The following is a 24,083-nucleotide window of genomic DNA, read 5'->3' as shown; positions in this document are numbered from 1 at the left end:
GTTTGTGTTCCTTTTACTTTGGTCATCCAAACATTTCGCTGTCTGACGTCACTCAGGTGTCACCTGGAAACGGTGCCGACGCAACAAGCAGAAATGAACAGGAGTCTCAGGCTGATGGTCAGTGAGCGGGGCTCAGGTGCTCCAATTTTCAACCGGTTAGATTTATTCAAAATTACAGAATCCATTAAAAAACAGTCATCACACACATTTACAAGGTGCACTTTAGGTATTGTCTGAAAAACAAGGTGGAAGCTTTGCTCTGCTTTTATTCATGCATCATTTCAAAGGGCAATATATATATGAATATGATATTCCTAAAATAAAATAAAGCAGATCTTAGTAATTAAATGCAAATCAACTCTACGTTTGCAAAGTGCGCTGAAAGTGTTTCCCGTTGGAGCGAGCCTGAACCTCTACAGCTCACCTTAAAGGTGTGCAGCCAGCAATAAGCCTACGTTAGACGCAGTGTCGAATCAGAAGTGTGCTTTCATCCGCACGTTTAAAAGGAGGAGTGGCGCGCTTCTTCTTCCCTTCATCTCACAGTTTCCCCTTCATACAGAAGCTTTATCGACGGGTCTCTGAGGTTTTGGTCTCCACCCAGACACATCACAGGGCAGCACAGAGACACGCAGGACAACAAACTCACACCTAAGGACAATTTAGACAGACCAGTTAAGCCAACAGTCGTGTTTCTGGACTGTGGGAAGAAGCCGGAGTACCCGGAGAGGACCCAGCCATGCACAGGGAGAACATGAAGCCCTCCTCCAAACGTGTAATAGAAGCTTTTTCTCATGTCCTTTTATTAACAGTTCAGTATTTGTGACCCAATAAAGAGCTGAAGTTCACATTCCTTCAGATCCCAGAGTCCCTGACAGAGAAAACGACAAATCCCTGCAAACGATCCCATCTAATCAGCTTCTCTGTGTCACTACGCCTTGCACAAAATATCTGCCTTGCATGTTAGAATATTAGGTCATCAATAAGATTTTAAACTCTACAACATTTAAATAATATACTTTGAGAAGAAGCAAATGTAGTTAGGTCAATCTGGTCGAGGTTAAAAAGCCAAATGTTGAATTTCCTGCTGTTTTACTAAGCAGATAGGGCTAATGTGCCAAATAAAAGCATCACACCACAGGGTTGGGTGATTCAAAGCAAAATCCTGCTTAATTTGGTGATAAATCAAATATTTGAGGATAATCTTCGAATAGCAGCCATGAGATGATTGGCCGGGCTTCACAAGGTTGGAAAATATCGCTGTGAAACGTAATATTGACCATAAAGTCATGATTTAAACACTAATTATCCCAACATGCATTGCCTGAACTGTGGACCATAACAACCTGCATCAGCCTTGAGTATCTGCCACCTCTTCCAGAGACGCCCCTCCTTTAAAACGTGCCGGAACGAACACACGGAGAATTTGATTGGCTGTTGACACTGCGCCTAATCATCTGCCGGTGGGTGGAGCCTACGGCGGGGAAGCGGTGGTGTGACCGCCGGGGCCGTCCCAGCTGAAGCCGCCTGTGGGGTGCGGCTTCATGAAGAACCTGCCCAAGGCGGCGTCGCAGGAGTCGGGGTGCAGCAGGTAGCCGGAGAAGGTGCTCTTGCTCTCGCCGTCGGTGTACATGCCGTTGGTCAGAGAGTCCTTCACCTGCAGCCACACCTGGTCGCCCATGGCGAGGTGGAGGACCGCCGTGTGGCTGGCCGTGGCCTGGCTCGACGCCTCCGTCACTCTCACCACCGGGTAGAAGTTTCGGAAGAGGCCGACTTTGAGCGGCTTCTGCCGGGTCGCCAGGTGGAAGGAGAAGACGTAGGTGCCGTTGACGGGCGCGGTGTACATGCCCATGGTGGGGTCAAAGTGCCTCTGCTGATTGGTCAGGACGTCGTTGAACAGCACGGGCCAGTTCTCCCTCGGGAAGGACTCGTTGAGACACGCAGAGAAAGCTGACTGGATGGCCGGGGAGCAGGGGCCGGGGGGCCCCATCAGGCCCATAACCCCATGATCTCCCTTCAAACCTACTGGACCCTGTATACCTTGAGCACCAGTCTCCCCCTTTTCTCCTTTGCTCCCCTTCTCTCCCGGGGCGCCGTTAGCCCCGTCTGCTCCATCCGTGCACTCACAGATGCCCTGCTCCCCCTGATCACCTTTCTGACCGTTTAAACCGGGCTCCCCGGCCACCCCCGTGTCACCCTTGTCACCCTGCCCACCCTTGGGACCCATAACTCCCTGCACCCCAGGAAGGCCGCGGGCCCCGGCCGGTCCGGGTGGCCCCTGCAGACCCGGTGCGCCTGGGACACTCTCGCAGGAGGCGGGGCACATGCCCATTTCTCCTTGGGGACCTTGACTGCCTGGGGGCCCCATCAGTCCTTGGTCGCCTTTCTCTCCTGGAAACACACAAGTCAGGCATTAAAATATTTCTGAGCAGAATTCAGGCAGGAATATACTTATTTTATACGTGGGACTTCAGCTGCATGTCATAGATATTTTGTAAGGATTCCTGGTGAAGACAGGAGGCGGTGATCTTTCCACGGTAAAACTCTTACGTCCAACAGTTTAAACTGAGCAAGAATAAAACGCTTTTCAGACGCAGACAGACAGTCTGTTCTGATCGCAGCTGACCTTTGAACCCTCGCTCGCCCTTGGTTCCAGTGAATCCAGACGGACCGGTCTGCCCTTTCTCTCCCCCGTCTCCTTTCTGACCTGCAAGACGGGAAACGAGGAAGAATGTGACGCAAACTCATAAAAGTAAACCATCAATGACATAAGATTAGATCAAGAGCAGCAGGAAACATAATAACTATCTGTAAAACAGTCGTTGTAAATAAATACATTTGTATGGTCTTCAACACTCGGGACATATTAAATTAACAGTGCTTTGATTCTCCTGAAGTGAAATCTGATGACGTTCTAACTGTAGAAGCTGATGGCTGCAGGCCGGAAGGATCTCCTGTAGAGGTCAGTGTCACAGCGGCTCTGGTGTAATGATGAGGAGGTTCTCTGTAATGTTCTTAGGTTGTAAAATCATCTCCAGAGGTTCCAGCACAGAACCAGCCTTCTTTGTCAGCTGAAGAACACCTCTGAGAAGGCTTATGATGTCTATCAGGCCTGGAATACGTCGGCTCACAGTGAAGCACGGCGGTGGCAGTGTCATGGTGCCAATGTGCTACTCAGGGTAAGTCAGGGCTCTGAGAGAGAGAATCCCATTCATAAGCCCACATAGCAGTTAGAAAACAAGGCTGGTTCCCTAAACAAGAGAAATGAAGAGGACTGCCTGAAAGAGATGATGATCAGCAGAGGTTCCAGGAAAGCAAGGAGGAGCTGAAGTATTTCGTTCTCAGTTTTAAAAGGTCGAATACTTTATCACCCACACAGAAAGGTTTCTCCACACCAACCGCAGCTTCACCGTGTGTAACTCACCCTTTATGCCCTGGGGTCCCGTGAATCCTCGGTAGCCTTTGAATCCCATCATTCCTCTCATTCCAGGACTTCCAGGTTCACCTGAGCAAAGTGGCAATCTGGTCAGTTTTCAGGACAATTGTAGCTGCTTCCTTCATAGTGAATCACATTGTCAGTTTTATCGTCTGCTTTGTTTTTCTGGAGTGCATTTAAGGAGAACTAGAGGGGCTGAAAAGACTTCATGCGTAAAGCAGCAAAACTTGAGAGACAATTCTGCTTTAAACTTCACTTCTCTTTTTTCTCACCTTTTCCCCATTTCAGCATTTGGTCTCACCTTTTCTCTTCTTCTTCCTTCCTGTTTCTGTGTCCATTGAACATGAAATAGTCCCAGCATAAAATCTAAAACAGCTTCTTGCATAAATAAATTAAGCGGAGCTCTATGGTGAAAGCAGTAAGGCTCCAGTGGTGAAAGTAAAATCTGTTGGCCTCTTTTTTGCCATTAAAACAACATTTTTTTATTGCTACACTGCCAGACAGAACACAAAAAATAAAACTAAATTCTCTTCACATTTTCCTTCTTCAGTTGTACTCAGATCTCTCCATCTTTGACTCGTGTTAAAGGAAAAATTAACTCAGCTCTCAAATTAAAGAAGGGAGATTTTGGATTTTTCCTCAATGAACTTTATCCATTGTTGTAAGAATGAGAACAGAAAAAGCTTCTAGAGATTATTCTGCTGCCCCTCTGCTCTGCATCTGTCCTGTTATAACTACACCGGGACAAAGCCGCTAAATTTATCACCAGTCATGTCACGGTGGAGGCAACACAGCCAACAATGAATCCAAGAGGCTGGAAATCCTCACTCTGCCTCAGATAAACAGACTTTGAAGCTCTTCTACCAAACTGACACCAGAGATTTAACCTTCACCCTATGAACCAATGAGAGGACTCCATCCCCATCCATGCCCGGCTCCTTCTGGTCCCTGAAAAAAAGCTTCCCAGGCTTTAACGAGGCACAATAACAAGACCTCTGTCATAAATCTGACTTTGCAGTGGACAATAACTCAATAACAGTATTAATTGATCGATAGACGTGTGGTCCGATAGAAAATAAAGGGTCAATAAAAAGTTCAATAGAATAACAGTTTTCCTTCCTTTTGCATTCTAGCCTATCAAGTAGGTTAATATTACAGTCATTACATCCTCCCAGCCAATCACAACGCAGACCCAGGAAGCTCCACCCCCTTCAGAGGTCAGAGAGCACGCATTCTTTTTTCTTTTTTAAAAACATGTTTGAAAAAAGGGTTTAGTTTGAGTTCAGTGATTGTGTTCTTTACCTGACAACAGGTCACTAACAACAACATAAAACAGCAGCAACCTAAAATATAATATAAATTATCGATATGTTATTTTTTCTATAGAGTAAAGCTGCTCTTTTCTGGTTCTTGTTCTTAAAGTGGACAGAGCTGCAGTCATCAAGTACTGATGTCCTGTTTTTTCCAGAGTCACTGAGGAACAAATCATTATAAAGGTAATCTGCTCTTTGGATTAGGATTAAATATTAATCCTTGGAGTTGTCTTTGACGAACTTTCTGATTTTTGCATTACCCAAACACACTTTCTGTTTATCAGATCTGACGTTTCTGTGGTCCAATACGACACATAAACCCCAGTAACTACCTGGATCTGTTCACAGTCATTTAAGAAGGTAATTTAATCCCATTTGTTGTTATAAAAAATGTTAAATTAGTGGCAGGCTGTTTATTTGTGTAGAACAGAGGTTTTCAATGTGGGGGTCGCGAGATTTCGACTCCACCCACATGGGTGCTCCTTGTGCCCCCCCCCCCCTCCCCCCCTCCTCCCTTATTTAGGGGGTATGCTTAGGGTCAGTGTTCCAAGTTTTAACTGCATACTGATGTCTAGAGATGTTAATTAAAAATTTCTACATGATGTCCCCCCCCAGTACTGACATGGAAGGGGTCCTTTCATTAATCAAGGGGGTCTCGGACTGAAACAGGTTGAAGACCCCAGTTGGGCGTATAAACAATACTAGAAATGAGGCATTTCTCACCAATCACAGGTGGACAGTAACTCATTACAATTACTCAGTTAAATTTTTTTGGGTAATGTTTTGAAGGAAAAAACAGTCAGTAATTTATTTACTACATTATGATTTTACAAAGTTTCTTCTGGAGGAAAATGTGGATAAAGAGATTAAGAGCGGATGGGGCAGACTTACATCAGCTAACACGTTTATTTTTATTGTTCTGTTTTAATCTCCAACCTCCCAAATTGTTTTATCACCAGCCAACATTAAGTTTTCCTACACCGTATGTTTACTGTTACTGTGGTGATATTATATTAAAGAAAAAGCGACTTAAACTTGAGGTAACTTCCCCGTATGACGCACCAGACATGTTCCTACGTCTGGGGAGGCTTCTTTCTACTCAAGTTTAATTTTTCTCATCTTATTTTACTGCTGGGGGTAAATATAGGTGGAAATATACATTATAAGGCTCTCTGTTGAGGAAAACTGATATTTAGTTTGTAATGATGTGATTTACTTTTACTATTCTTATTTTATGTTATTATTCAGTTAAAAAAATTGTCTGTAAGATAACATCATTCTCACAAACTGAATCTGACTGAACGGTCCCAGTCAAGTACTCAGCACTTAATTTGCCTTTTTACCAGCACTTGTTTTACTCTTACATGTGTTATTACTACTTTTTTCCTCTGCTTGGTTAAAAGTGTAGAGTATTAGAGCGCTACTCTGACTGGAGAACAGCGTTTGGCTTCTCTGCCCACCTCTGGTACCGATGCAAATCAGCCAAACCAGGCCTAACTCCAGCTGCTACACACCAACCTTTCTCACACCCCGGTATAAAACAACTCAGCGGTTTAAACTCGTAGTATCTGGTATTTAAACTTTGATGAGTCAAAGTAGCCTGCATACCTGGGGGACCCCGGTCTCCGCGGTCTCCTTTGGGCCCCACGGTTCCTTTGCAGTAGGAGCAGATACAGAAGAAGGGGATCTGGTCGATGGACGGCGGCACCGGCTGGCTGAACAGCATGTCGCAGATGGTGGTGTCGGGCTCTGGGAACGTGGGCACGCCGGTGGATAACGTCCGCAGCCCGTCAACGTAGCCGGTGTTGTTCCCGGCGGGGGGCAGAAGGGGCAGGGGGCCACTGCGGGCCTTGTTGGCCCATTGGGGGGGCTGAACCGACGACTGGTCGTCTTCCTGTCCAGGCCAGCGTAAGGTGTTGGGGTCAGGCGTGGAGCCGTCTTCATCCTGGAGCAGGTTTCTGGTCATGTTTGGGAGCAGCATTGCTGAACAGGCGCAGGACAGGACCAGGAGTCCCAGCACGCTGGACGGCATCTGGAGGAAGAGGAGGTCAGTTCACCGTGAGACAGCCACCCTCACACCTTTGGGTTTCTTTATTTTGCAGAAGTAAAGAACTAGAAAGTTTAACCGTCAATCAGCCGCAGCCTCCTCGCCTGCGGGCGTTACAGATAAATCTCTAACTCGGCCTCAGGAGGAGGAAAACTCACCTTTCTGTCCGACTTCAGGAGCATCTTCTCCTGCAGGATGTTGAGGAAGATGAGCTGGATGGACGTGGCTTTGATGCATTTATAAGCGTCGCCCAGAACAAAACAGCTTTCAGGCTCTGCCTCACCTGGCGGGCCCACTGACAAAAGGCCGAGGACAAGGGGAGGAGGGGCGGGTGCGTCTTCATTGTCCGTCTGAAGAGGAAGAACTTGGCTTTCTGCCCGCAGCGTGTCCTCCTTCCTCACGAAACAGCGAAAGACGAGATGCTGCTCTGTCTATCGCCCCATCGTCCCTCCACCCTCTTTTTAGGCTCGCGTCGTTACAAAACGGCTCTCAGTGACCTCTCTGCTGGTACCGCAGGTATTCAGGCGTGACCTTCAGCTGAAACCAGATTTCAAATGGAAGCAAATCTCAACCCTTCTGATCACTGAGCCTGAAATCTGACTAATGCGTTCCTTTTCCCATCTGCAGTCTGTCCTCTGTCCATCCATCCATCCATTGCCTATTGCCAGCGGTCATTGGTGAGAGGCGGGACACACCTGGACAGGTGGCCGGTCCATCACAGGTGAACATGGACAGACTCAGGACAGACAGCCACACAACTCACACCTAAGGGTGATTTAGAGACACCAATGTACCTAACAGTCATGTTTTTGGACTATGGGAGGAAGTCGGAGTACCTGGAGAGAACCCAAGCCTGCACAGGGAGACTCCATGCAACGTCATGCATTCCCCCCACAGAGAGACCCCAGGGCCGTCTTGCTGCAAACTGAGCCACTGTGCAGCCTGAGTGGAGATTATTTATGGGAGAAATATAAACTAACTCCAAACGTTGGGTAAAAGTGACCAAAGTCTTGGTTCATTGGTCAGAAGAAGCCAAACCTGGGTCACTAAATGGGTTAAAATGAACGATCCGCCCACCCAGGACCAATCCATCCCCAGGCAGCAGAGAATCACAACATCAATAATCATGCTAACTCTCAAAGCAACCTTAAGGGAATCTGTGAATCTTTTAATTTGGCTGTAGGTGGAAGCTGGAGAACCAAGAGAGGACACACAAATCCATGGGGGATCAAATACTGATTTAAAAACTGCTAAAGCCTCATGGTGTGTAATAAACTTTTCAGGACAAATAAATGAATCCAGCATGAATATTTATAGTCGATAAAGTCCTGATAGACCGTCTGAACTCACCAGAGCAGCTGTCGGGTCAAAGGTGAATGCTGAGCACGGCTGGGACTCGATGCCCAGCAGCTAATCAGCTAACGGTGTCATGAGTGAACAAACTTAATACCTTTAGTGAGCTAAAGTCACCCACATTAAAATCATCATACAGCAAAACATTTTCTCTGGACCAGGGGTAACCAACATGGTCCACTGAGGGTAAGTTACGCCCCCCCCCCCCCCCACTACAGTCCGGACCTGGACTGTGGTGGGGGGAGGGGGGGCATTTAGAAACAGCACCAGACATAGACAGTATAATCTGACCTGTATAATATGATTGAACTTGACTTTGTAAAGTGCCTTGAGATGACATGTTTCATGAATTGGCGCTATATAAATAAAATTTAATTGAATTGAAGTAAACAAGAACAGCAACTGGCCCGCCAGAAATGAGAAATGTCCATAAAATTCATGGTAAAATGCGGTGGTGCAGTTGTTAGTACTGTGGCTTTGCAGCAAGAAGGTCCTGGGTTCAAATCCCAGCCTGAGGTCCTTCTGCCTGATCTGTGGAGTCTCTCCTGCTTCCACCCAAAGCCAGGAGACGTGCTCCACCACTGCTGTGGTTTCCTAACATGTGAGTTTTTCATGAATATAAAGGTTCCTGATTTCAGGGGACGAGTCAGTGTTCATACAGACAACATGGATCTGTTTTAAATTGCATCTGGAGCTGCGTCCCCTGTGGTCTATCCTGAAAAAACAACATAGTTCTATTTTTTTTGTTAAATCCATAAAAACTCCCAAACTGGGCGAAGAGTTTCAGTGATAGTGTGTTTGTGCCATATTCATTCATCTGATTCAGTCACACAATAGACCTATTTGTACTTAACACAGCAGCGCTTTGTGGACACATAAGCACCTTCATCAGAAGCACAAAACGCTGCTGGATATGAAGACGGCGCTTTTATCGGCCACTCAACAATGCAGTAATCCAAGCAGCCGGGCTCCACAATGAGCAACCTACTTTTATTTATCAGCGTGTTTTACTGAGGAGGACAAAACTCCTCCTGGGATCGTCAGGACACACGATACCCATCACAGGTCATACATGTGCCATTAAAGGTGGCATCACCGTAAACCCCCCCCCCCCCCAGTTTAGCTCAGGGTCACCATCTTCTCTTCAGGTTCTTAGGGGGTTTTACCCTGAATTTTCCTCATATAGAGACGTCACTTCAGAAGCTTCATCCTCGTTTCCCGTCTCGGTTGCTTGTGCTCTGGGTCCTGATGTCAACGTGCGACCAGAAACTAAACGTGTTGACACTTTCAGGCTTAAACACGTTGTTTCACCCTGCAGAATGATCTCTTACTGCGACTCCATAAACACAGAGGAGATCAGAAACAGCGCTGGGCCGCAGAAGGCCACGCCCTCTGAATCTCAGCCTGTGGAATCAGAGACGTTTCCTCTAAAAGCCGAGGCCAGCTTTCATCCTGGACCAGCGAGCGTAAACGGAGCCGGGCCAAAACAAAGGCAGACAATGGTTAACCCTGATAGCTGGCCTGGTTTCCACAGCCGCCGGCTCTCAGCGACGCCCTGGAGGCCGGTTTCTCACCTCCACCTTATCTGGGCGTTTGCTGCAGGGAACAAGGAAGCTGGCCTTCCTGTGAGGGAGATGTGAGCGATAAGTCGGAGATGCTGCTGGGGTTAAATGAGAGAGGAGCTCAGCTTACGACTGCAGCACAGGCGACCACAGATTCAGGACATGTTGGAGAAGATTCTCAGTCTTCCAGGTTATAAGCGACCCAAAAACGGTTAAAATATGAAACAACTGGACTTCTGCTCTGAAGATGAAGACGTTTCACTTCTCCAGACGATTTGAACTGAGAAAGCTTTCTGGATGGGAAGCGAAACATCTTCATCTTCAGAATAGAAGTCAAGATGTTTTATATTTTAACCTTTTCTGGATCGCTACCATGGTCTATGTGAAGGGGACAGAAAATAATACAAGATTCTCCAATGTTTTATAAATTAAAAAGACTTTTCCCTGCAGTTCCAGCTGTGGATGTTTAGGTCTTCTTTCAGCGTTGAACATCTAAAGGAGGACATTTCTGCTCTTTCAGCTCAAGCTCACTCAGATTGGGTGGAGGACATCTGTTTTTAGGTGTTCCCACAGCCTGAGCTGGACTCGGGTCTGAACTTTGACTAGGCCGCTGCAACACACGAAGCTGCATTGGTGTGAACCCTCATATTGTGGCTCTGGCTGCATGTTCAGGTTCTCCTACTGGAAGAGGAACCTCCACAGGTTCTTCTGCTGCCTCTAGCAGCGCTGCTTCCAGGATTTTCCTGCATTTAGCTCCGTCTTCTCCTTGTCCCTGCAGCCGCCACCGTGTCTCACTGTGGACATGGCGAGGTGTCCAGTGTTAGTTGTCCTCCACAAAATTACACTGATACAACACGCCTGTGCAGTGAGATTGTCTAAACACTGACTCCGTGGCTTTTTAAACCAGTCAGATATGATGTCAGAGGAGAGGTCCTTGCTGTAGCCAGAGGCTGCTGAGAGAAATCATTTCAGCATTGGGACTTTCTGAAGGTGGAATAAAAACTGTGGATAAAAGCTCCATTTCATCATCAGCATGAAATGTTCCTCCTGGATTCCTGCAGACAGTTTCTGGGGAGCCAAGCTGACTTCTCATCACTGAGTTATCAGTCGTCAGGAAGACCAGATCAGCAGAGGTCTGAGGTATTTTAGGTGTGTACAGCTGAACTGTGTCTGTAGAAATAACTCATCTAAGTAAAGAGGCGGTCATCATCAGACGAGCTAATCAGAAAAAAGGCCCTTTGTTGTTGATTCTTTGAAGTACTTTGAGTTTGTATGATTACTGTCACGGTTCTTTTAATGTCCAGGTCCAGATGGTACACAGCGCAGCAGCACGTCTCTTAACCAGTAAATATGAGCACATTACACCACATTTAGCTGCTGCTACATTTTAGGATTGATTTTAAAATCCCTTTATCTGGTTTAAAGCCCTCAATGCTCCTGCCTTCCTGCCTTCCTGCCTTCCTGCCTTATTCCCCCTCCCGTTCTGTCAGGTCAGGGGATCAGCTGCTGGTTTTAATTTATTTAGTCATTTTGGTGGTTCTTGCTCCTGTTTCATGCTGCGTAGTTAATTTGGTGTCTTTGAACATGTATAGTGTGCTGGTCCTGTATGGCTCTGTGGTAATTGAGCTGGATTGAACTGATTTACTGATTGGTTGGTTCTTATCTTTCGACTTGATGATTTAGAAAAACTTTCAAATCATTAAATTCGCCCTCATTCTGAGCAAGCACGGGGCGACAGTGGGGGTAATGGCTTTCCTTATTCTGTTAGCTCTGGGTTCAGACTTCAGCTCAGTTTATGGTTGCTTTTAACGTTGAACAAGCTCCAACTTTCTAATTCCAGACGTTGATCAGAGAAAAATCCTGAAGAAGAAGCTTTAATGTTTTGACCCTGAGCTACCAGGACATGAATTCACTAACACTGTTCAACCCAGAGGCTCAGAGGTTTTCTGTGAAGCAACTGATCATCGTTGTGTTCTGGTTCCTGTTTTCTTTTTCCTGAATTGAACTGATTCTATTTAACGGAGCTAAATAATCTCTGGGACAACAAGATGCCGGCCTGTGACAGACGTGTGTGGGTGGAGGTTAAAGGGGAGGATTGTGTGTGTTGACGGCGTTGGCAGAGCTCAGCTGCAGACTGTGGACCCTCTGCAAACACTGCTAGTTAGTCATTAACACAGCAGAAGCCTTCTGGACCAGCATCTTCGTCTGCTGCTTTGATTCTTCGTATGTAAGTATGAAAACACGCTTCTGTCTCTGGAACCAGCTGCTTGCTGTGTCTTGGGTTGACCATGAGGGGATTTTGTTCAGCCTGTAGTTCCCCAGACAGGAAAACGCCGTTTCTGTTCAGAGGTCTGCGTGTTTCCAGCTAAAACAGATCAATACTGCAGCCAAATTTCACCCACGCTGCTACCGTTGGGCCATTTTGAGCCACAAGAAGAAAACCTACAGGCAGCGGTTGTAGGTTTGCTTTAATGTCTCGCTTCCAGCCGGTCCATGAGTCCCATCATCAGACATTTTGAAGAACCGCTGTCTGCCTCTGAAGACGCTGTTTCATCTCCGTGTCTGCAGGATTGACGGAGGCCATGTCTCGCCCTGGGTTCTGCCTGCTGGTCTGCGTCGCTCTGTGGTCGACATCCGTCATCAGCCTCTCAGGTGGGTTTCTAACCGGCATCTTTTAAACACCTAAAAGCTTTACAGGTACATGTAATTTACTGTCGGTGACAATAAAACTGAGTAAACACTGCAGAGGCTGGGTGTAAAACACCTCAGCCCATCCTCACTGCTGATGGGTGTCACTTTGAGCCCATGATCAACCCCATTGATTATGGGATCATCACCAGTGGCTCCATTGTTTGAAGGCAGGACTTTCAGCGGTCCTCTGGACCGGACCACACAGCTGCTGGTGTCCTTCCATCTAGGCAGGATCATGAGGTCATTTCCAATCTGAAGTCCATCGTTCTGCAGAGAGAAAGATTATCCCCAAGTGGAAAACACAGCTGCCGATCTTCCCAGGGATGGACGCTCCAGCAGGTTTCCCCAGGTCGGTGGGAAAAGACCCCCATGACAGACTCTACAAGCCTCAGTTAGCATTTTAAACGGTAAATGTCTTCAGCCTTTGACCTGCAGACTTCTGGAGCAACGTTCTCTGGACACACAACACCAAACGAGATGTTTGGCCACGTTTCACAGCGCCATGTTTGGAGAAAACTAAACGCAGAAGACCAGCACAAACACTTTATTCCTGCTATCAAGCACAGCGGGGGAGGGGTGATGGTCTGGGCTTCCTTTGCAGCTACAGGACCGACGCCCCAGCAGTCAACTACAACTCCTCTGCATACTGAATTATTCTAGGGTTGATTTAGGTCAGTAAACTAAACCCTGGCTGAAACTGGACCGTGAAAAACGACAAAGATACTAAACACAGCAACAGATGTAGGAGCAAATGGTTGAAAAAGAAAAGTATTAAGGGCCCAGCTGTGGTCTAGTCAAAGTCCAGACCTCAGCCTGAATGAGCAGCGGTGGCAGAACAACCTTCAAAGAACTGAAGCAAGGGTGGAAGACTGAGGTTCCTCCACAGAAACATAAGACGGATGAGGGTTCCTGCTACTGAGGTTCTACGAGGTGATGAAGGAGGTTCTGTGAGGGCACACTTGGTTTTTCCACGCTCCTGCTCCATGTTGGCTTCGTTGCTGTAATAAAGACGATAAAGAACATTTTAAGCAGAGTTTGCCCTTGAAGGAGGATTCAGCTTTGACCACATTAAGTCTCAGACTGGACTTATGACCCAGTCTGATCTGTTTCTCTCACATTATAACCACAAACAGAAATCCACATATAGAGTCTAATCCTGCTAAAATATCTCCACTAGTGAAATAATCCAAAGCAAAGAGTGATGAGATGAAAACAGAAGCGTTATGGCATGAAGTAAGTGTGCGGCTCTCGGTTCTTCCAGTGTTCTCCGACGCTCCGAAGGCCCACATGCTGCTCCGGTCCCGCCGGGCCAACAGCTTCCTGGAGGAGCTGAAGCCCCCGAACATGGAGCGAGAATGTGTGGAGGAGATGTGCAGCTTTGAAGAAGCCAGAGAGATTTTCCAGACCCGGGAGGCTACAGTAAGTCAGTGAACACATCTGTGGTCAAAATGAAGGAAAACTGAGCCGATTCAGGCCTTATGGGTAGTTGCTGCGCCGTAAGAAAGTTTATACCAGGCAGCAAAACCCTAGGATTTTTAAAGTTATTCACTGGGACCGGACCGTTTTTTTTTGGGGGGGGGGGGGGGGGGGGGGGCGGTACTTGTTGTTTGTTAAGCCGCCGACCTCTGACCTCTGACTCTTTCAGGGCAGAAATGACTCTGAACTCAATGAATGAAGCAGCACTGCACTAAAATAAGCAAGAAGAACCACTTTAAAATAACTTTAAAAGTCCTAAGCAAAACCTTAGGACTTTTAAAGTTATTCACTGGGACAGGACCGTTTTTTTTGGGGGGGGGGGGGGGGGGGGGCGGTACTTGTTGTTTGTTAAGCCGCCTGACCTCTGACCTCTGACTCTTTCAGGGCAGAAATGACTCTGAACTCAATGAATGAAGCAGCACTGCACTAAAATAAGCAAGAAGAACCACTTTAAATAAGACCACTTCCCCCCCACCCCCCCCCCACCCCCGTCCCCCGTCCCCCGTCCCCCGTCCCCCCGCGCACTTAAGATTCATCAATGCTGAACTTTAAAGGTAGAAACAAGGACTTTGCACCAATGAGGTTATTCCCACAGAGTCTTTGGTTGCTTAGCGCATAATCTAATATTAGCGCATAATCTAACTACCTTTGTTTAAATGCACAAAAAAAGCTATAACTTTAATTTATGTTGACTTTAATGAGTTCCACACCTGCAGGCTTCTTAGTTAGTTTTTTTTATGAACACATCTCAGTTAACCCTGAAGGAGGAAGGAGAAACCATAAGATGAACAGAAGAGGTGGGAAAAGTGGTTTTAACCCAAAATAACTGAACTCAGGTCTGACTATCTTCTGTTCAGCAGAGATTATCAATCATGGCCTCAAATTCTGATGTTAAACAGTAAATAAACAGCAAAGGGGAGTGTTGGCCTAGTGGTTAGAGCAGCGTGCTTGCGTTATGAGAAGGATGCGAGTACCTGGTTCGATCCCCGCAGTCTGCACTGTGGGTCCCTGAGCAAGACCCTCAACCCCCAATTGCTCCCCAGGCGCCGCACATGGCAGCCCACTGCTCCCCAATGGTGATGGGTTAAAATTGAGAAGCGAATTTCTCCCTTGTGAGATCAATGACATTCAAATATTATCATTATCAATTTTTTTTCACCTCATAGATAAAGTTCCTTGTTTTTCTTCACTTTCCTGTATTTGGCAAAACATGCTATTGCACATGACAAATTCTGATCTTATCACTGATGTTCTGTGTGTTTTGTTGTGTTTCCAGCTGGAGTTCTGGACCGTGTACTCTGGTAAGTTGACCATAATCAGACCTAACTGCTAGATGAGGTTTAATTCTTTTAAACTTTCCAAAGTCAGATTCCATCAGATCCTCCAGGTTGGTGAGAAAGTTTCCTCTCTAAGGAAACCCAGCAGGTTGCATCAAGTCTCTCCAAGCAGCATTCACTCCTCCTGAAAGAGCGTAGAGCCACAGTGGACAGTCGTCTGCATTGTTGATGGCTTTGCAGCAATCCCTCATACTGAGCATGCATGAAGCGACAGTGGAGAGGAAAACTCCCCTTTAACAGGGAGGAGAACCTCCAGCAGAACCAGAACCAGGCTCAGTGTGAACACTCATCTGCCTCCACCCACTGGGGCTTAGAGAAGACAGAGCAGAGACACAGAAAGCACAGAAGCTCACATTGACCCAGGAGTACTTTCTATGTTAGATGATAATAGAGGATGATCTGCCTCCCCTGATGATGTCACAGCTAACAGAACACCAGACCAGGTGTACCTTCTATGAAGAGAAAAAAGACAGAACAAAAAGTTAAACGTTGAAATGATGACAAGCTATGTAAATTGGAGAGCAGTAGGAGAAATCAGCAGAGTGAGAAAAATAACTCACCTCATGTCCTCCAGTAGCCTAAGCCTATAGCAGCATAACTATAGAGGTAGCTCAGGGTAACATGAGCCACTCTGACTAGAAGCTTTGTCAGAAAGGAAAGTTTTAACATTAGTCTTAAAAGTAGACGGGGTGTCTGCCTCATGGACCAAAACTGGGAGTTGGTTCCACAGGAGAGGAGCCTGATAGCTAAAGGATCTGCCTCCCATTCTACTTTTAGAGACTCTAGGAACCACCAGCAGACCTGCAGTCTGAGAGCGAAGTGCTCTGTTAGGAACATACGGGGTAATCAGAGCTCTGATATATGATGGAGCTTGATTATTAAGGGCTTTATACGTTAGAAGGAGGATTTTAAATTCTATTCTTGATTTAACAGGAAGCCAATGAAGGGAAGCTAAAATTGGAGAAATATGATCCCTCTTGTTGATTTTCATCAGAACTCTTGCTGCAGCATTTTGGATCAGCTGAAGACTTTGAACTGCATTTTGTGGACTTCCTGATAGTAAAGAATTACAATAGTCCAGCCTTGAAGTAACAAATGCATGGACTAGTTTTTCAGCATCACTCCTGGACAGAATGTTTCTGTGATTGATTAAGAAGTTTATTTTTTGAGGACTCTGGTCCAAAGATTACAACTGTAAGTTTTGTCTTGTCAGAATTTAAAAGTAGAAAATTTAAAATAATCTGGCTTTTCATGTCATCAAGACATGCCTGTAGTCGAAGTAATTGATTGGATTTATCCTGATTGAAGAATGCTCCTAAAACTATTGGAAATTACATACAAAATTGAGGATTAAATGATAAACTTAACAGAATTGTTATAAAGGTATTGGTTTTGAGTGAGAGGATCGTTTTTCTTCATGCAGCTCATCTGACATTATCACCAGCTAGACTGATGATATGACTGATTGTTTGGAAGCAATAATTGAATTAAGTCAGAAACAGAATAATAAACTTTGTTGAAACAGTAATGCATGGAGCTACTGATCCAAAAGTTAGGAAATTTGCTTATAGCACCAACAGAAATCAGATGTCAGTAAAATCAATAATAGATTTAGCATCTGTTGACCTCCATCAGATACTTGAATGAAGCTTGGGAGATGCATCGTTTCACCCTGACACGTTTATTTTGGTTCCTGTATTCATGAATGGCTGAAAATCCTGTTTGATGAATGTGAAAACAGCAAAATAATCAAAGCTAAAGACGACCCAACAGGTGAGAGCTAAAGTAGCTGCAGTGGCAATCACTGATGGTGTCATGTCCTGGCGCTGTGATGTGTGTTTCAGATGGAAACCAGTGTCAGTCCAACGTGTGCGTTCATGGAGAGTGTGTGGACCAGTACCAAGACTACAAGTGCCTCTGTCACCCTGGATATGAGGGCAAATACTGCCAATACAGTGAGTCTGGATTTCTGTCTGTGGGACAAAAATCCAATTCAATTCAACTTTGTTTATATAGCGCCAATTCACAACACATGTCATCTCAAGGCACGTTAACAAGTCAAATTCAACCAAATCATACAGATTGGTCAAAAAGTTTCCAATCTAAGGAAATACAATAGATAGCAACAAGTCTTGACCAGCAGCATTTACTTCGCCTGAAAGAACGTAGAGCCTTGAAGTCACAAATGTATGGACTAGTTTTTCAGCATCACTCCTGGAGAAAATATTTCTAATTTTGGCGATATTCCAGAGGTGAAAAATGAAAAACTCTGGAAACCTGTTTAATATGGGATTTAAATTACATCTCTTGGTCAAAAATGACAGAAAGGTTTTTTTACTTTATGATTAAGCGATTGATTAAGAATTTTGTTTTTTTGAGGACTCTGGTCCAAAGATTACAATTTCTGTCTTGTCAGAATTTAAAAGCAGGAAAGTTAAAGTCATCGAGGTTTTGTTGTCATCAAGACATGACTGCAGTCGAAGTAACTGATTGGATTCATCAGGATTTATGGATAAATATAGCTGAGTGTCATCAGCATAACAGTGGAAATTAATCCCATGCTGTCTGATAATTTTGCCAATCGGAAGAATATATGTATGGTAAAGACTATTGGCCCAAGGACTGAACCCTGTGGTACTCCACAAGTGACCTTAGAGTTTGAGGAAGATTTATTATTAACATGAACAACCTGGAATCTGTCAGACAGATAAGATTTAAACCAGCCTAATGCTTTCCCCTTAATCCAACCTGTACGTTAGTCATTCCTTGACTTCATTAAACTCCCACTGTAATTTTCTCCGTCTCCTGTTGCCATTTCAGATTCAACAGCCACAAACTGCACCATGGAAAACGGCTACTGTGACCACGAGTGCACGGAGAGCGAGGACGGCCAGAGGAGAACCTGCAGCTGTTTGAAAGGATACAACCTGGAAAACGACTCCAGGAAATGTAGCCCGAAAAGTGAGAACCCACAAAAACAGCGAGGACCAAACAAGTTTCAGCCTCAGATTACCTGATTGCTTTTACAGACGAGCGGAAAGGCTCTGGTGACACATTATTACAACAATTAGGAGACACTGATCTGGATATTTCTTAAGTGATGCTTTTTTTCCTGTTATTGAAAAAAAAATTTCCTCCACAGTCTCTAACATTTAATTTAAAAATGTTGCAATACATACTTCCCACGAATAGGTGGAGAAACACTGACAATTAAAAAACTGAGTGATCCTTTGCTTCACTGAATACCCTTAATTATAGTTCCTAGCTCCTGTTCCTTGACCTTTCATGGAGTCAACATTCAGAAGTGCATCAGCAGTCGCCATGATAAGTGCTGTCCAAATAGCAGCAGCCTGTACGCTCCCTCCCATGGCTAATTTTGCCCGGGAACCCCCCTGGCGTTCCTTAAGGTATCCCACAATCCTTTGTGTTACATGACGTATAAGACAGGCGCTGACAGAAATCAACGAAAATGTTCAGAGAAGAAGAGATTGCGCAGCTAGTAGTTTGTTTTCAGAAGGCTGTAGACTCGCATCATCCATGTAAGTGGTAATGACGTCAGAGTTGAAGGCTTTCCGAAATCGGCACAGCAGTCTGAGCCTCCTTTGCTCCCCACGATAGAGTTCTTACTGTTGGCCCCATGAGAGGTCAAGGAACAGGAGCTAGGAAAAGGAGCTAGGAAACATAATTAGAACGTTTTGAATGGAGCCCTAGGCTAAAGGGTTGGGACCTCATTTTTGCTATATTAGTTTCCTTTGGAGTTACAAATGTGATGCCACACCCATCTTAACCTTGCTCCAGTTACAGATTAGGAAACCAGGGGGATCTGCTAATTGCTGTAAACAGACACCAAACTAATCACTACTAGCAGAACTCGCTGATAACAATATAGCTAACAAACAGATGGTAAACAGTACCATGGGGTAAATACTTTAGGAGTTACAGACTGACAAAATCAAAAATTAGAAGATTATCTCTGCAGTGCTCACTGTGGTTTACAATTCATATAGCAGCCATGTTGGGTTCAGAGGTCAGGGTTGGTTAAAAAAAAATATTGATTTTTTTAGGTCTGAATTTTAGTTTCAGGAGCCCTGAAGTTGATTTTTGCCAATTTGATACTTAGAAGACGGCTACTTTACATAATCCATAAATGCAGCGTGTTAATCTAGATCTAATTGAATAAAACTATTACTCCAACAATTAAAACGTTTGAAGTAAAGACAAAGCATGAATCCATTGCTGGCATCTGCATTCAGAGATGAAATAACCAATATAAATAGATGTTAAAAGGTTTCGTCTTTCATTCTGCAGGTACCTCATCCTGTGGTCAGATTCTGATCAACAGGTCGGAGTACAGCGAGCCTGTGGACGGACTGCTGCCATGGGCGGTCGGGGGGGAAGTGGGCAAAAAGGGGGAGAGTCCCTGGCAGGTAGACGACCAACACCTATCAGTTAAATACATACAAAGGCTTAGCAGACAGCTAACCTTCAACCACAATCCAAAATGTTTCGTACCTAGACAGTCTGTTTGTCTTCAGGCAAAGGTTCACACAGACAGAGATGAATGTTTTGTCCAAAGGTCTCAACTTTACCATCACCCCTAAGCAATGTCCGATAACAGAACTTATCACTGCCACTGAATCAGCTATAGGAAATAAGAACATGGCAGAGGCAGAAGAGCTTAGGATAAAGGTCACAGCAGCACTCTCTAGAGCAAAATGCCCGCCTTGAACATTACGCCACAGGAACGTATGGTTGTTACATCCCTCAGCAAAAACTATAATGTCACAATTTTGCCATCATACAAAGGCAGATGCTCGGTGACACAACTGATTACTGTGAGAAAATAATGCATCTACAGAGGGATAGTAACACGTGCGAGACCCTGAAAGGGACCCAACAATTAACTATAAAAGAGAATATAATTGACTCTCTACAAAAACTGGAAAAAGAGAAAGCAATCTATCAGCTGTACCCAGGCGAGGCCATTCCACGCATATGTGGACTTCTAAAAAAACACAAAGAAGTGGTGCCTTTCAGACCCAATGTCAGCAGCATTAACTCGGTCACATACAGCGTTGCAAAACATCGCGCAACAATTTTGGCTCCGCAGGTTGGAAACACTCCACACGTCATACAAAACTCCACAGACTTAATCTCCAAAGTCCGACACCTGAGACTAGCACCGGGGGAAAACCATTGTTTCCTTTGACGTCACCTCTCTTTTCACTTGCATTCCGACATCAGAGGCCGTGAACAGTGTCAGGACTCAGCTGGAACACGATGCATCGCTAAAAGACGATGGATTTAACACCAAACCAGATCTGTGACATGTTGGACCTCTGCTTCTCAACCATATATTTGAAGTACAGAGACAAATTTTACCGACAGAAACATGCTGTGCCATGAGCTCCCCAGTGTCACCTATTGAGGAGGTGGAGAGCAGGACACTCAGTGCTTACAGGGAACACCACCAACTCACTGGTTCAGATATGTGGATGACACTTGGGTCAAAATCCAACAAGGAAGTTGAGCCATTCACCAAACACATCACCTCAGTGGACAGCAGCATCAGGTTTACCAGAGAGGATGCCAAGAACAACATGTTGCCTTTCCTGGACTGTGAGGTACACATTGAGGAAGATGGGAGTCTCAAAACTAAGGTTTACCAGAAGCCCCCCCCCCCCAAACAATATCTGCATTTGACTCACATTATCAGATGGAATAAACTCTCTGTTATCAGAACTCTAAGTTAGCTGACAAACAAGAACAACAAGAACACAAGCAGGTCAGGAAATTACTGTAAGCTTGTGGTTATCCAGAATGGACGTTTGTCAAATCGGCCAATAAAGCTGGAAGAAGAAAGAACACAGCATTGTACACAGAGGAGAGAACATCTTCTAAAGCTAAACAAGGATGAATGGATTAATACAAACCTTTGACTAGGACACAGTTAGAGAATTTTAGTGCTGTTAAAGACACCGACAGAGACAGAGCTAGTTGTAACGACCTTGAGTTAGCCCAAGCAAACATTAAGCTATTCAGGTTGGCTAATCAATTAAACAAATCTAAAATAGGTGAGAAAATAATTTTATGAGCAACAGGATATATCATAGATACTTAACATTTTTTCACCTCCAATATGAATGATTTTTAACCTGATTCAGTGAAGTCCAAAACTGCCAAGATTAAGTCTGAACTCTCATTTTAGATGCAAATATTCTTCTATAAAAAATAAAGAGATGTTGGGTTTTGCTTTGTCTGAAGCCAGATTCCAAATCAAAGTATATCAATGGAGTTTAAAATTGGTTAAAAAGAAATAGAAATATCTAGATATTTAAGTCAAGCATATTGTTTAACAAGTTTTTTGTACATTTAGGTGCTGGTATTGAACGCAAGGGGAGCTTTTCACTGTGGAGGAGTCCTGATAGATGAAAACTGGGTTCTGACGGCCGCCCACTGCCTCGAAAACAACTACAAGTTCAGCGTACGACTGGGTGAGCTCTCAGTCTGCAGAAACAATAATATAGAAACCGCATCAAACTGATGACATAATTGTGCACTCCTGTGCTGAATAACCCATCTATGCTGAACTCAAAGGTTCTGCTGCGTCATGACCAGCATTGTAACCTTTCCTCCCTTGTGCTTTATTATCATTACTTGTCAAGTTAAATTGACAACTAAACTTCTGGGCCCCGATTCAGAAAGAATGGGCGATCTATGCTGATTAGAAAGCTGCTGCTCTGAGTAGTTCTACCTCACTGTGTCATACTCAGTGTTTCCGGTTTCAGAACAGGTGATATCAGTCAGGTAACTAAACACAGCGTCCGATCAACCAGGAGGTGAAGGCGAGCAGGAGCATGAAAAAAGTCCTCCTGAACGCAGATAAGGTGATTCAGCATGAAAACGGCAGGAAACAAGAAGCCTGGAAGTGGAATTTCCCACGAGTGGAGTTAGAAATATTTAATATTGACTTTGTAAAGTGCCTTGAGATGACATGTTTCATGATTTGGCGCTATATAAATAAAATTGAATTGAATTTAATTAATGAAGGAATATGGGGAATATTACACTACAACTAAAAATGAAACAACAACCTTTGTGCTCAGTAGCAGGGTTGTTTCACTGTAGTACTTTGTTGTCATAATTTGACTCAGGGTCAAGTCTTCTAGGCTTTCTGAAACGGAAAAGCCAGGGTATGCAGGATTTTATCCTGCGTCCTGATTTTATCCACTAACCCAGCTTTCTGAAACAGGGGCCTGGTCATTACATCTAAATGCTTTCCAAATGGTCATATAATTATTAACCAAATTAATCACACAGAAAGGCCTGGCAGAAGTTTCACTTTTAGTTTCAAGCATCTGACATCCTGAGGTGAGTGAGGCCATTGCATAGCTTGTGGCATAGTGTGGAGTGAACTTTGTTCTTTTGTTGCAAACAAAGAAGAAGTTTTGTAAATGGAAATTTGAAGGGAAAACAAATGCAATCCAGAAATTAAACTTTGAAAAACTTCTTAATCAAAAAAAGGTTTTCAGAGTAACTTTAGTGTTTTCACAGATTTACTTCTACTTTTTCAGATTTTGTTTCACAGATTTTATATTTTCAAATTTCTCTTCTCGCTCTTGACGCAAATGTTGCTAATGTCATAAAGACTTATAGAAATGCATCTTTGCTCCTCACTCCAGAAGTGAAGGGAATGTGATCTTTAAATACGCAGTTTGAAAAGAATGCAATTCGTAAAACTCAATCTGAAAAAGAGGAATTTAACAAAATCAATATGTGAAAATTTTAAATCTTTAAAAAAAAAATAAAAAAGGAAAAAACATAAATCTGAGAAAATAGCAAAGTTGCTCTCAAACCTTTTTCTGATTAAGAAGTTTTTCAAAGTTAAATTTCTGGATAGCATTTTTTTATTTCCACATATAAAAAGTGTTCTGTATTTGCAATAATAATTTAAGAAAATTGTGCAAAGATCTGCGGCTGCCGGGTTTATCTGGTGACATAAATGGCATATTGTACAGCTTTAGATGCCTTGGTGGGCAGCATGTCTTTCACAACCATTGAAACAAAAGGTTAAAATGTAACATGTCTGGGATATTGATAACCTAACACCTTATTGATGATTAAATCATTATTTCTTTTCTCAGGTGACTATGAGCGCATGAGGAATGAAGGGACAGAGGTGCTGCTTAGGGTCAGCGAGACCTTCAAACATCCCAAATACAACAGCATGACGGTGGACAACGACATCGCCCTGCTGCGGCTGCAGTCGCCTGCTCCTTTCTCCAAATACATCGTCCCCATCTGCTTACCTGGGCGCTCCATGGCCGAGAGGGTGCTCCACCTCAACGGCACCACCACTGTGGTGACGGGCTGGGGTAAAGATGACACCGGGAAGCATAGCTCGGCGCTGAACGTCATAAAAGTCCCGCTGATTAATCACACCTTCTGCAGCGAGCTGATGTTGCCCCACGAACTTTCCAACAACGTCCTGTGCGCCGGCATCCTGGGCCAGAGCGTCGACGCCTGCGAGGGGGACAGCGGCGGGCCGATGGTCACTTTGTACCGGGACACCTGGTTCCTGGTCGGCCTGGTGTCCTGGGGCGAGGGCTGCGGCAGGAAGGATAAGTTGGGCATCTACACCAAAGTGTCCAACTACAACGAGTGGATCGGCCAAGTGCGGGAAGAATGGGACAGAAAACATCACCCTCAACAACACCGACCCGCACCTTAAGCAAACCATCCCGCCAAACCCAGAGGAACAAGTCGGTGCATCGATGATGATGTTAAAGATTTTGTTAAATAAACACGTCAACTCTAAAGAGGCTTCAGTTTGTCTGTTTCACCACCACTGACCTCACTTCAGTCTACCTC

General features: G+C 44.7%; 2 protein-coding genes across 3 annotated transcripts; one reads left to right on the top strand and one right to left on the bottom strand.

The window, feature by feature from the left end:
- Positions 1–112: 112 nt before the first annotated feature.
- LOC105922011 (collagen alpha-1(X) chain) lies at positions 113–6,999 on the bottom strand. The gene is made up of 5 exons (XM_012857898.3): positions 6,952–6,999; positions 6,355–6,778; positions 3,422–3,502; positions 2,624–2,704; positions 113–2,388 (listed from the first exon to the last, which is right to left on the bottom strand). Exons 1-5 carry the CDS (start codon positions 6,973–6,975, stop codon positions 1,472–1,474), a joined length of 1,527 nt encoding a protein of 508 aa, XP_012713352.2. The 5' UTR covers positions 6,976–6,999; the 3' UTR covers positions 113–1,471.
- A 4,826-nt stretch (positions 7,000–11,825) lies between these two features.
- On the top strand, positions 11,826–24,031 carry proca (protein C (inactivator of coagulation factors Va and VIIIa), a). Of its 2 annotated transcripts, none has more exons than XM_012857890.3 (9): positions 11,826–11,935; positions 12,277–12,360; positions 13,661–13,818; positions 15,152–15,176; positions 17,057–17,167; positions 18,033–18,173; positions 19,521–19,639; positions 21,589–21,706; positions 23,357–24,031. In XM_012857890.3, exons 2-9 carry the CDS (start codon positions 12,291–12,293, stop codon positions 23,941–23,943), a joined length of 1,329 nt encoding a protein of 442 aa, XP_012713344.2. In that variant the 5' UTR covers positions 11,826–11,935; positions 12,277–12,290; the 3' UTR covers positions 23,944–24,031. The 2 variants fall into 2 exon arrangements, with proteins under 2 accessions (XP_012713344.2, XP_012713345.2); XM_012857891.3 differs by lacking the exon at positions 11,826–11,935 and adding an exon at positions 11,951–12,165.
- The last annotated feature ends 52 nt before the right edge of the window (positions 24,032–24,083 follow it).

The sequence above is a fragment of the Fundulus heteroclitus genome, unplaced genomic scaffold (assembly GCF_011125445.2).
Source record: "Fundulus heteroclitus isolate FHET01 unplaced genomic scaffold, MU-UCD_Fhet_4.1 scaffold_63, whole genome shotgun sequence".
NCBI lineage: Eukaryota > Metazoa > Chordata > Actinopteri > Cyprinodontiformes > Fundulidae > Fundulus > Fundulus heteroclitus.
The sequence above is the reverse complement of the archived record's forward strand: the minus strand, read 5'-3'. Positions and strand labels throughout refer to the sequence as shown.